This window comes from Canis lupus, chromosome 17 (genome assembly GCF_011100685.1).
Source record: "Canis lupus familiaris isolate Mischka breed German Shepherd chromosome 17, alternate assembly UU_Cfam_GSD_1.0, whole genome shotgun sequence".
NCBI lineage: Eukaryota > Metazoa > Chordata > Mammalia > Carnivora > Canidae > Canis > Canis lupus.
In genome coordinates this window covers 15,031,274-15,044,541 of record NC_049238.1, presented here as the reverse complement: position 1 = coordinate 15,044,541, position 13,268 = coordinate 15,031,274, and the positions used below count along the sequence as shown (strand labels likewise).

Below are 13,268 nucleotides of genomic sequence, written 5' to 3'. Positions count from 1 at the left end.
AAATTTTTTTTCTTACGATTCAACTATAGTAAGTTACTTAGCATATATAGGAATTCTTGGATTTGAGACTCAAAGTTGGTCTCAAATTGGTTAATATACTCAATTAACATTTTATCACTCGTCTGTTTTCTAATTCTTTGTCCATTTTCTAAGTCGGCCTTAAGCATCTACTTGGACTCTGGCAAGAACTCCATAAGTGGTAGCTGCTATTAACAGCATTCTTGTATTCTAACCATGTGAATACTTTGCTTAATATTTAATGAAACATAAATTTTATACTGTTCTGATTCTTCATGAGTTTAGAAAATAGGTATTAAAATGATCTTTTATGAAGGTTTTTTTGTTTCTGTTTTTTATATATTTTGTGTGAATATATGTGCCTAGTTTTATGGTGTTTAGTATGTTTTGTGACCTTGGACAAGTTATTTTACTTCTTTATTCCTCCATTTTGTAATCCTAAAGATAGACTGTGTATCAAACAATATGTAATAGGAGCTTAATTAAATGTTCTTTAAGAAACAGAACACATGAAAAAAAGTTATATGGTTAGGAGAATATATTCCTAAGTTAGAAAGGAACTTTGGAGAATTTTCTTTTCTAAATTAATGAGGAAATAGAAGATGTGAGATCAGAGGGAAGGATAAATGCCCAAACCAAGCAGTAATGCTAGTGGAGACAGGAGGAAGGAGTGGGAGTTGATTTATCTATTCATCGTTAATGGACATTTGGGCGGTTTCCACTTTTTGGCTGTCATGAACAATGCTGTTCTGAACGTGTGTGTGAGCTTTTGTGTGACATTGTTTTCATTTCTCTTGGGTATATACCTAAGAGTGGAGTTGATGGGGCCTATGGTAACTCTGTATGTAACATTTGGAGAAACTGCCAAACTATTTTTCAAAGTGGATGTACTACTTTATTTTCTGACCATTTGTGTACATCCTTGGCAATACTCATTATTGTCTAACTTTTTGATGCTGGCCATTATAATAGGAGGGAAGTAGTAGCTCATTGCTGTTTTGATTTGCATCATTTGCTTGATGGCTAATGCTATTGAACATCTTTTCCTTTGCTTGTGGCTGTTTATATATCGTCAGAGAAATGACTTTCAGATCTTTTGCCCATTTTTTAATTGAATTATAAGACTTCTTTACACATTCTAGAAACAATTCCTTATCACATATATGATTTACAGATATTTTCTTCTGTGGGTCGTCTTTTTACTTTTTTGATGGTGTCCTTTGAAACAAATGTTTTTAATTTGATGAAGTCCATTTTATCTACTTTCTCTTTTGTTGCTTGTGCTTTCAGTGTCATATCTAAGAAACTCTTGCCTAATCCATGGTCACAAAATTTATTCCTGAGTTTTTTTTTCCTAGGATTTCTACAGTTTTAGCTCTTACATTTAAGTCTTTGAACCATTTTGATGTAACATGTTTTTGTATAGTTCTGCAAGCTTTTGATTCTTTTTTTATTTCAGAGACTGTGTGTGAGGTATATTGTCTGAAATGAGGGGTTGAATGCAGTGCTCACTGAATTCCTTTGCAGCACAAACATTCTGCTATTCTGTGTAACTGTAACCTAATTGTTTTAATGCTCTTTTTAATAGTACCATTATTTGTTGCAATGACCAAAACCCATGTGATAGCAGCTTCGAAAGAAGCATTTTATACCTGGCAATATCGTGTGGCAAAGAAGCTCACAGCATTGGAAATTAATCAGATCACGCGGTCTCGAAAGGAAGGGAGAGAAAGGTATATCTTTTGACGCATGGTTTTTAGTAGCTTGACCATATCGCATTTAAATCAGTCATAGTTAATTATACATTGTCATGCTTGAGAACTGTAAATTGTTTTGATTACTAGAAATAATATTTTCCCATTGATTTCAAAATCTTTCAAATTATTTAAATTTATCAAAATAAATGATAAGTGTGTGGTGTAATAAAAGAAAGCCCTCGGAGATAAAGAGTGGAAATCTGTGTTTTTATAAGGAAGTAGCTATTCTCACTCATCTACTCCTACCAAATTAGGGTTATTATGCTATACTTGAAATATGATTATTCAGTTGCATGTCTAAAATTCATTCTTATGGGTTAGTGGTATAGGTCTTTCTAGAGGGGTGGGGGCGATTGTAGTATCAGTCTCCACAGGGGAGGCAGGTTCTTAGATACGGAGAAGGTCTTCAGGGAGGTGAACTGGTCACTTGGCTTGTCTTGCCCTGGATTCCAGGGAGTCTAGGATTGAATGGTAGAGGGGTCTCTACCACACTGAGGAGTTAGGAGCTAGGATGGGGGGGATTCCCTGGGGTGCAGATGCATTTACTATGTTTTGTTAGTTTTGTTGTCTCTGTTGGTGATACTCTTTTGGCCCTTTTGTTGTAATCCTAAGCCTTTAAAAAGAGCATTTTGTTGAGTGTTTTAAGCTAATAATTCTTAATCAGGGTGTAGGCCTGTGTTGGTGGGAGTGGGCGGCAGGGGGTCATTTCAGATCATCTTCCTTCACACATGCTTGAGATCTTAATGCAGTCTTTCCTTTAAGACTCACTAAGATAGGAGAACTGTCCCCAGTAAAAATATTTTAGATATGCGAATTCATGTGAAAGCAAAAAAAAAAAAAAAAAAAAGCAACCAAAAAAAAAAAAAAAACAGTTGAGGGACACCTGAGTGTCTTAGTTGGCTAAGTGTCTGACTCTCAATTTTGGCTCAGGTCATGATCTTAAGGTTGTGGGATTTGCCCCTCATCGGGCTCTGTGTTGGGCCTGGAGGCTGCTTAAGATTCTCTGGCTCTCCCTCTGCCCCTCCCCCCCTTTTCCCTTTCTTAAAAAAACAGTTGAAAATACTATATCTTGTTTTCTCAGTAGTTCTGAAAGTCTAAATGGGAAGAATCTTTGGCCTCTTTTAGAACAGCATGTGAAAGCAGAAGCAATAATAAGCAAAAGAACCACAGTCTGCAGGGAGATCTTAGGACAAAGTTGGGACCAAAGAGTCTAGCCTCTCCATAGAGAAAGTGTCCTCTGAGAGCTAGCTAAAGATATTCTGGCTTTAAGATGGCAGCATATGCCTCTATTTCTATCTGGGACACACGTGCTAGTTTTACAGATGGAGAAGCATCTCTCTGGGCTTTATCTGTAAAATATGGTGAATGATGGTGAGAATAGCCATCATTGATTGAATACTTTTAATGTGCTAGATACTACAGTAAGCCTAGTCAGTACTCTTATTAATCCTGTTTCAGAGAGGAAACTAAGACACAGGAGCTTAAATTATTTGCCAAAGGTCACCACCGGATAAGCAGAGATGGGCCAGGGAACCAGGTTGATCTTGCTCTGAAACGCTCACTCAGATTGGCCTTTCTTGCAGTACTCTACTTGTTTTATGAGATGGAAGGTGCTCACAAAATCTCTTAAAAGACCTCCTATTCTGACCTTTGACTTTTATTTTGTGATAACTAAGTAGACATATTAGCTGGATATACTTAATAGAAATGTATTAAGATGTAGAAATCTGGCACCTCTGAAATTATTTTCTATTTTTAATATATTTTCTTTCTGCATTTGATACATATCTATATAACATTTAATATCATTATATTGATGAAAGTACAATTACGATTTCAACTTAATGATAAAAATTTCATAATATTTTAAAGATAGGAAATGGTTTGATTTTTTTTTTGTGACTATATTCCATGTATGATTTCTTGATGATCAACAGGCTCTGTGCATAGTGCTTTACAAACCTCACTTTATTTTTGCCTCTTAACCCTTCAAAGTTGCCCTTATTGTCCACATGGAGAAATTGCGGCTCAGAGAAGTTAATTAACTTGCCCAGGGCTTCATAGCTACTCTGATGTATCTTCCCTATTCCGCCCCACTCATTTTAATATTTTTCCAGCAGATTTAGAGCACCTGACAGTGTGTGGCACTGTGCTAGGCACTGGAGACATGGTCTTTGCATCCAGGAAACTCATCAACTGGTCGGAGAGACAAAGTAATAGAGATACTGTGGTGTGAATAGTATTATATTAAATGTATCAGATGGGGGAAGTCCAAAAGTAGTGCATCTTCATAACACAGGGAACAATTCTTTACTTTAGAATAAGAATTCCATTAACTACAGCTTCCCAAGTTTATTTAAACTTTACCTTTATTAAGCATATCAATAGAAGGGAAATTATGGAGAAATAACAGAGAAACTTACTTAGTGTATTAGAAATTATTCCTGAGTGATACTCATTTGCAGAATAAGGTAAAATATCTTTTGTGGCTTAATGAAATTCATTGGAAATATGTGATTGAATGTTCAAGTATTTTTTTGGCAGAACTTTCAGGAATGTAACACTTGCATAACTAGTAAACACCTGGTGGATGATTTCCACCTTTGTGGGATGCAACTGTGTCAAGAACTCTTTAAAATAATCAGGACGTTTATGTTATATAATAATATTCATGGATGTCATCCAATCCTTTAATTGTTCTAAAAATTAGGAAATGGTATCACCTTTACTTATTAGACCATCTTTGAAATTCTCACTTTTTTTCCCCCCAGAATTTATCATATTGATGATACTCCTTCTGGATCTGTGGATGGGGTGCTTGATTATAGTAAAGCCATTCAAGTAGGTGATCTTATTATTGCCAGCAAATGTTGATATCTGTAAATTTGGAAATACTGTAACTTTATTTTGAGATCTGAGGAAGAATTTTTTTTACTAAATACCATCTTATTCTAGTAATTCTTTAAAAAAAAGTCTGTCTCAAAAAACTGTTTTCTATGTCTGCTTTTTTTCTTTTGATTCTTAAAAAATTTTTGAAATAATTATAAATTCACAGGAAGTTGTACAGATAGCACATAGTGTCTCTTTACCCTGCATCCCTCAAAGGTGACATCTTCTATAACTAGGATAATATAAAAAACAGGGTATTGATATTGGTGATGACACCATTAGCTAGACTCCCACCCCATTCCTTACCCAGTTTTCCCATTAATGTATGTGTGCATAGTTTGAGGTAATCTCACCATTGGGAAGGGACTTGCCTCCTGCTATGTCTTTTTTTTTTCCACACTTGCTTTCCACCCTGTGCTTACCCCCTGGCAACCACTAATTATCTCTAGTTTCCTCACTCTGAGAGTTTTTTAAAGGAATGGAATCATGTTGCATTGAACCTTTTGAAATTGGCTTTTCTGCACTAAGCATATAAGCACCTGAGATCCACCCAGGTTGTTACAGTGCTGTGCTACTTCCCCTTCCTCATTCTGGCCTTGGCTGGCCCTTCTGCCATCTGTTCTTTTATGACAAAGCTCAGGTTTTTGCCTCCCCGTGCCCTTCTGTGTAGATGAGACGTTCCTTCCTTTGGTGTGCTTGTAACTCGTGAGCACACCACTACTTTGATCATACTGTACTGTAATTAGGTGTTTGGTTTGCTGTCTTCCCCAGTAGGCTTTGGAGGAATCCTGGAGGGGAAAGATTTTATCCGAGTGTCTCTCGTGCTTAGTTCAGTATCTATCACGTAGTAGGTGCTCATTAAGTAAATGTTAGGTTAAATACATTAAAGTATTCTTAGTGAATTGCATACTACCTTATACCAGATTACTTATTCAATAAATATTTGTTAAAGAATAATGATTTATTTTAGGGCACCCGGGATCCAATTTGTGCCATAACTGCCTCTGATAAGACACTGATTGTGGTAAGTTCAAAAAAAAAAAAAAAAACTAGCATTATGTATAATAATTGTTTAAATTAGAAAAATAGAGCAAAGTGAGCAAATAGAGCAAATGCTTTGGATTTGAACATCATCTTGTGGGCACCTATTTACAAAGTCCAGTGTGAAAAATAAGAAAATTCTAAAGATTGCCTCACAAATTGTTAAGCATTTGCAAAAATAGCTGCTTGTAAAAGCAATAGAATAGTGGCCAGTTGGGGAGAGTTTGACACTGGGTCGAATGACCGTACAAGTTGGCAGGTGTGGAGTGGATTGGATAGCAGTAGTAGGTCTTAGAAAGCTTCCTCCTCTAGATGGCCTGCTATTTTGTGTTGGAGAAGTGTTTTGGCTCAGCTACTGTCATAAGACTTAAAATGAAGAGGTGATGTGTTTGCTAACCAATAAAATGAAGAAGTCTAGGAAAATTTTTCAAATAAAATCGATGTTGTAGTGTCTTTTCTTGAGCTCTGACATTGGAAAATACTAATTTTAGAACTAAATGTTTACTTTAATATTGTAATGCTGGTGAAGTCATTGAATAATTATGTAATCAGAGCCTTAATAGTGTGTATTTACAGTTCTGGTTACGTTCCTTAGCCATTAGATAATTTTATGATGGACAAAATCTTAAGAATGTAGTATTTGTTTTTCCTCATCAGTATTTTTAAAGCTGTTTGTCTTATAGAGCCTCTTTTTTTCTTTTTAGATTTTTTGCTGTATGGCAGGGAGTTTTTGTTTGTTTGTTTGTTTGTTTTGTGTGTGTGTGTTAGCTGTGTTTCTGACATTTGCAGAAAAAAAAATAACATGCAATTCATAGCAATCACAAAAATTGACTTAATTCCTAAATGACAGAGTCTACCTATAAGAAACATACTCGGATAGTTTTAATACCAGTCAGAAGTTTTAATGGAGAAAATATCTTCTGCATTTAAAACTGCTTTTCACTGTTGAAATGTAAAAGGTTTTAGAATAATTACTTTTTTTTAAACATTCAAAGCGCAGGACCCCTTTTTTCAAAAAGAAGATCTTATTTCATACCCCAATATGGTAAATCTTCTGAAACCCATGCTTCCCTTTTACATATTAAAGTATATTCTCCCTCTCATCCTTCCAGCCTTTCTGATAGTCCTCTCTTGAGAATCATGCTGCAAAAACAGTGCTGCTCTGATTAAAAAGGGGAGAGGGAAAGATTGGCTGAGCACAGCTTTCTGCTTTGTCCCATTGCCACCACCAGAGGCACAGAAGCATTTGGAAACTACAGTTCTCTCCTGATCCTTATACCAACTGTTGATCTGTCAGCATTAAGGCTTGCACAGAGTTGCATAATAATTTATAATCTGTTTTATTTTTAGACCCATTTAAACTAATACTCATTGTATCACTGCTTTCTGATCATCTCCCTTTGCCTCTAACTAGTATCAGATAAGTGGCTATAGCGTAAAAATGTAGACTTTCAGTAACAACTGTTTTGTATGGTGATCTTACATTGGTTTTTCATATATATGAAATTTAATTCAGTAAGTGTTTTATATTTTAGCTTTTTTGTGTACCCTGAATATTAGCCTAGATAACAACTGTTAAATAACCCTTGTTATTTCTTCCTTGTGATGTAAGACTTTATGTATTATTGAACAGCTAGATTCCTGACTTCTTTTGAATGCCAAATAAAAAAAATCAGTTCACCTTCAGCTACTTTTAAAGGGTTTTAATTAAATCAGGAGATATATATGCACTCAGCAATGTGATTTAGTATTAGAATTGGAAATTAGTTATGACACTATCACTTTGGCTTTGAAACAAATGTATCAACATATAGAAAGGCCTGTAGTTGTAACTTAATTTTATTATGTAAATATGCTGTAGTAATCAAAAGTAATTTCCATAGGGTCGTGAATCTGGTGCCATTCAGAGATACAGTCTTCCTAATGTTGGTTTAATTCAAAAATATTCCCTTAATTGTCGAGCCTACCAGTTATCCTTGAATTGCAACTCTAGGTAAGTCTGAAATTTCTCCTCATGTAGTTGTGGGGTATAGAAGTTATCAAGTGGGATTGTTGGATTTATGTAATAAATACAAAGACGTGTGTTGTAAGCTTGTCTTATAGTTCAGTGTGATATTACTATACTAGATTTGTATTTAGATATTTGTATTATACTGTGTTTAGATGGTTTTCTCTAATTGGGCAAAATATAGAGATTCTAATGTAATACTTTAAATTGTTTGCATGTCAGTTGCTTTAATTCTTTTGGATACTTTTTCCTCACAAGGAAGCAAAACGGAGAATAGTCCATGTCTTCTATCAAATTTATAAAAATTTAAAACCAGTTATTTCTTTAAAGCCTTCTTCCCAGTTTTAAAGAACTGATTTTGCAGAAGAACAGTAATAGGTCGTAATATTTGTGATTGCTGATCGTCATTTTACAATTTTGTTTCCCTTCTCCAACATCATTATTTGTAGTCGTCTGGCTATCATAGACATCTCAGGAGCTCTAACGTTCTTTGACTTGGATGCTCGGGTAACAGACAGCACAGGACAGCAAGTCACTGGCGAGTTGTTAAAATTGGAGCGGAAAGATGTCTGGGATATGAAGTGGGCCAAAGATAATCCAGATTTGTTTGCAATGATGGAGAAGACAAGAATGTATGTTTTCAGAAACTTGGATCCTGAGGTAAACACAAAAAAAGGAGCATTAACAGTACATAAATAATGAGCCAGATAATCAAAACGTGACTTTTTCCCTTTGTTTCCTTAAGAGGTTTGTTGGTGTTGGCTGCATGAATTTCTGAAAAGAAATAGAAACATCTCTGTGGAATTGTAACATATTTGGTCTTGAGTGGGAATAATACTGATTGTTTAAATATTTTCTGCTTTCTCTGAAAGGCACTTCCTGAGCATTTATCTGTTCTTTTTAGAAGATGGAGTCATGATCTCTAATATATAGTCTTTATTTTTTACTTGTTAAAGTTAAGAAAAAAAAATCAGTAGTAACGTTTACTAAAATTGCTTAAAACCTAACCAAAAAAAATGCTGTTTTGAAATTGCTTTGTGCTTTTATCCTCTTTGCCTCTCTATCTACTTTAATCTGTGCTTCCTTGGTCTTATTTATATTCACACCAATTCTGTCAGCCACGAATCCTGGACTTTTTCACCCTGATAATTTTATGAATATGCAAGTGTGGACTGATTAATCTACCCTCTCTGGCATATCAGGAAGCCCCATGCTCACTAGTTTTAAAGTTCTATTTTTGATTTTCTCCTTGCAGCTCACAGCAGCTAATTTTTCCTTTGTCTGTCTGCATCAGCATTTGTGTTTAGGAAATTCAAAATCATTTGAGTGGTAGCCTAATCAATGCATCATTGAAATAAATCTTTTATACAATTTTTGAATAATTAATACATTTTCAATTGGGAATTTTCTTTATGCTTGATGTACCCAACAAATGTAAATAATAAGAGGTAACTTGATAAAGGCTGTACAATTGATGTGTGGATCTACAGTTTCCTTTTTGGATAGAAATTGAATGCTTGGGTCCCTGAGGTGCCAAAGATCTTCTAGAGTAATTTGCTTAGTGGTAAACTATTTGTCCCTTTAATAGCCTAAATTATTTTCGCATTTCCTCATTTTAGCTCTACTCAGGCTCTGTGGGTTGGGAATTGACCTGATATAAATTGCTCTCAAAGGCTTTGTTAAGGGGCACCTGGGTGGTTCAGTGGTTGAGCTTCTGCCTTTGGCCCTGGGATTAAGTCCCATGTCAGGCTCCCCACAGGGAGCCTACTTCTCCCTCTGCCTATGTGTCTGCCTCTGTCTGTGTGTCTCTCATGAATAAATAAATAAAATCTGTTTTAAAAAAGGATTTGTTAAAACTTTTAGGGAGTCTTAAGGATCTTTGTGACTTTTAGTTTCTGGGTACTGTTTAAAGGAAAGGCATTTGAGGCTGCTGCTGCATTTAACCTGCAAGCAGGGGCTCCTACCAAGGGTCCAAGGGAAATCTGATGCTTGCCACAAAAACAAGTGTGAGGGGGATCCCTGGGTGGCGCAGCGGTTTAGCGCCTGCCTTTGGCCCAGGGCGCGATCCTGGAGACCCGGGATCGAATCCCACGTCGGGCTCCCGGTGTATGGAGCCTGCTTCTCCCTCTGCCTATGCCTCTGCCTCTCTCTCTCTCTCTCTCTCTCTCTCTCTGACTATCATAAATAAATAAATAAATTAATTAATTAAAAAAAAAGTGTGAAAATTTGACAGGTAACCACAGGATAACCTTGAGGATGGGAGAGGAATACTTTTTGAACGTTAGAGTCCTTTTTCTGTCATTGGCCCTGAGTGTCCTATGTGAGAAATCATATGCCTGGACAGGTGAGAGTGTTGTGCTGGGCTGTTTATAATGTGTGTGTGACACACCAGGGGAAAAGATGTCTTGGCCTGGTGCAAAGTGCTTCTTAAGTAGTTTTAACAGAACAGCCTTTTTCTTTTCTTTTTGCTTTGCTTTTCTTTTCTTCTCTTTTCTTTTCTTTTTTTTCTTTCCTTCCTTCCTTCTTCTTTTTTTTTTTGAGTTTGTTTTCTGCCTTGGCAAGTAGTTCAAGTTATGTTGGATTTAAAACTAGATGAATTTCTCTCATCCTTACCACTGACTGGATTTCTGTATAAACCCTGCCATTCTTTTCATTCATGAGGACACTGGCTGGCTGTGAGCCCTGCTTGGTTAGTTACTCTGCTGTTCATTCCTGTAGCTGCTTTGACTGATCATGTAAGGACACACTCTTCAAAACAATTTACTGGGGCTGCTTTAGGACATTGTATTCTTTTATTATTCAGGAGATAGGCTATCGTTTGACAATTAATACTGAATACCTTCTTATCCATTTGAGTGGTGTTATGAATTCTAGATTCATACCTTTCCTTTAAGTTGTAAAGTTTTCTTCAGATTATATGTGGAGAAAGGGTGCCATTTGTATGTGAAGTTGTAATTTACTGATAAAACACACTTTCTTTGAGAATTTGGAAATGAGTAATTTAATGTTGGTATTCCCTGCTTGATCATTTTTATCTCCAGTGACCCTCTCAAGGGACTCATTCAGCTTTTCTAGTCTTTTTTTGGATCTTCTCTCTCATTGGTGCTATTTCATATTTGTATTCCTTTCATATCTCATATTTTTGTCACTCACCCTCTCATTTTTATACACCTCTTTACCAAACAAGGGGTTTCCACACTTTTGAATCCATACCTTCATGTATGCATAATTATTTATTTAGAAGTTATATACATGTCCTACCACATTAATAAAAATATATTTTCAATCATGTCCCTGAAATAGAAATTTTAAAAGAATGAGAAAAAAAACAGGAAGTAAACCTTATTTTAAAACGTCATAGTATTATGGTTCAGGCTACCTTTAGCTGATATCTCAGGCGTAATGCACACTTTATATAGAATATGGAATTATGGGATCCCTGGGTGGCGCAGTGGTTTAGTGCCTGCCTTTGGCCCAGGGCGCGATCCTGGAGACCCAGGATCGAATCCCATGTCGGGCTCCTGGTGCGTGGAGCCTGCTTCTCCCTCTGCCTGTGTCTCTGCCTCTCTCTCTCTCTCTCTGTGTGACTATCATAAATAAATAAATAAATAATTAAAAAAAAAGAATATGGAATTATTAACTTAGTAAGTATAAGTCCCATGTTTCAAGTAGTCTTGATAATTTCCATTTTTTTTTTTGATAATTTCCATTTTTTAACTGACTTTTTGTCAGACCTGATTAGACTACAATGGTTTTCACTCTGTAATGTGGTTAACCCTGGAATTTATTTTTTATTTTTTTTATTTTTTATTTATTTTTTATTTTTTATTTATTTATGATAGTCACACACAGAGAGAGAGACAGAGAGGCAGAGACATAGGCAGAGGGAGAAGCAGGCCCCATGCACCGGGAGCCTGATGTGGGATTCGATCCCGGGTCTCCAGGATCACGCCCTGGGCTAAAGGCAGGCGCTAAACCGCTGCGCCACCCAGGGATCCCTAACCCTGGAATTTATGCTAGGAGTAAGAAGGGTGACTGTTTGCTTGCTCTCACATTACCAATATTCTGCTAATTCACAGATTCTTTGCAGGAAGATTTTTAAACGACAGGTCCAATTTATGAAGATTAGCTAAAAATTATGTACTATAAAAAAAATTATGTACTATAATCCTTAAGTCCTCTAAGTCTGTACAAACTTCGTTATGTCACAATATGCTAGAAGTGAGTGGATAAGCCCTTCATGATACCTGTTCTGTTGTCCATGTTGAGACCTTCTGAGTTATGTACTGAATAAGAGTACTTAATATAGTATATAGATTGGTGAAGTTGTAAATACTTTCTTGATAAAAACAAACTTGTTATGCACTGCATAAGGGAATGTGTCCTGCTTTTGTCAGCAGGTCTAAAACTTCAGTTGAAACGTGGATGATATCTAGTGAATTTTGGAAAATAAAGAGAATTAGTTGAGATCCCTCAAGCAGAAGTTGACTTTTTAAAATCTGAATTACACAGATATTTGCATATTTACTTATGTGCCAATAATCATAGATTATTTTGGAAGCTCTTAATTTTTGATCTCTCCTCCTACCTGTATTTTCTTCCTTTCTCTGTTTTTGGTGTAACTTTTTATCCACGCATTATCTTTTATGACTTTTTTTTGGTTACCTTGCTTTGTGTTTTATCTAGCCAAAAATAAAATCATTTTCTAATGATAAACATTTTTATACAGGTATATTTGGATACATATAGTATCAAAATAATTAAAGGGTACAAAAGGCCTCTATAAGAAATATGTCATTATATACTTTCTTTTTGAATTAAATTTGTTCTGATTCTCTCTGGATGTTCATTGCTCATAAAGACATATTATTTGCCTTTACATAGTACAATTTTTTTTTAAGAAATAAAGGGATTTTGTAAAATTTTCTCAACAATTTTTACTTTTTTTTTTAAAAGATATTTATTTATTTATTCATGAGAGACACAGAGAGCGGCAAAGAAATAGACAGAGGGAGAAGCAGGCTCCCTGTGGGGAGCCGAATATGGAACTCTATCCCAGGACCTGAGATCATGACCTCAGCCAAAGGGAGATGCTCAATCACTGAGCCACCCAGGTGCCCCCAATTTTTATTTTTTAAAAGAAAATAATCACCTTAAGACTCAATAAACACATATAATATGTATGCAAGAGCCCTAAACTTCGACATACTAAATGATTCAACTTTCACCTGTAATATCCATCTTTTTAGTATCTTCCTATTGTAATTTTTGTAGTTTCTATCATATGAAGAACTAAGTTTCAGAGTCATAAATTCAGTATGTTTTTCCTTTGGATTTTGCTTTCTGTTTCATAATATACACGTAAACACATATTTTAAAAAATTACATTCTGCTATTATTTTCATTACTAGACATTATTTTATCCTTTCTACAGTGTTCTTGGGGGTAGTAAGTATATTGAGAGTTTTTTTCTCTTTGTTTACATAATATTTATACTTAACTTTTTCTACTACGGATTTAGGGCAGCTCACTTTACATTGTAATATGCGTTTACT

General features: G+C 35.5%; 1 protein-coding gene and 1 long non-coding RNA gene across 3 annotated transcripts in view; one reads left to right on the top strand and one right to left on the bottom strand.

The window, feature by feature from the left end:
• LOC119877150 overlaps positions 1-13,268 on the bottom strand; it is a 60,625-nt gene that overhangs the window by 26,603 nt on the left and 20,754 nt on the right. The gene's annotated exons all lie outside the window — the stretch shown is intronic.
• WDR35 (WD repeat domain 35) overlaps positions 1-13,268 on the top strand; it is a 58,254-nt gene that overhangs the window by 29,952 nt on the left and 15,034 nt on the right. Inside the window, exons 12-16 of the mRNA XM_038560847.1 lie at positions 1,607-1,751; positions 4,547-4,616; positions 5,635-5,688; positions 7,589-7,698; positions 8,163-8,373. Coding sequence (XP_038416775.1) covers positions 1,607-1,751; positions 4,547-4,616; positions 5,635-5,688; positions 7,589-7,698; positions 8,163-8,373 — 590 coding nt within the window. The remainder of the gene's footprint in view (positions 1-1,606; positions 1,752-4,546; positions 4,617-5,634; positions 5,689-7,588; positions 7,699-8,162; positions 8,374-13,268) is intronic.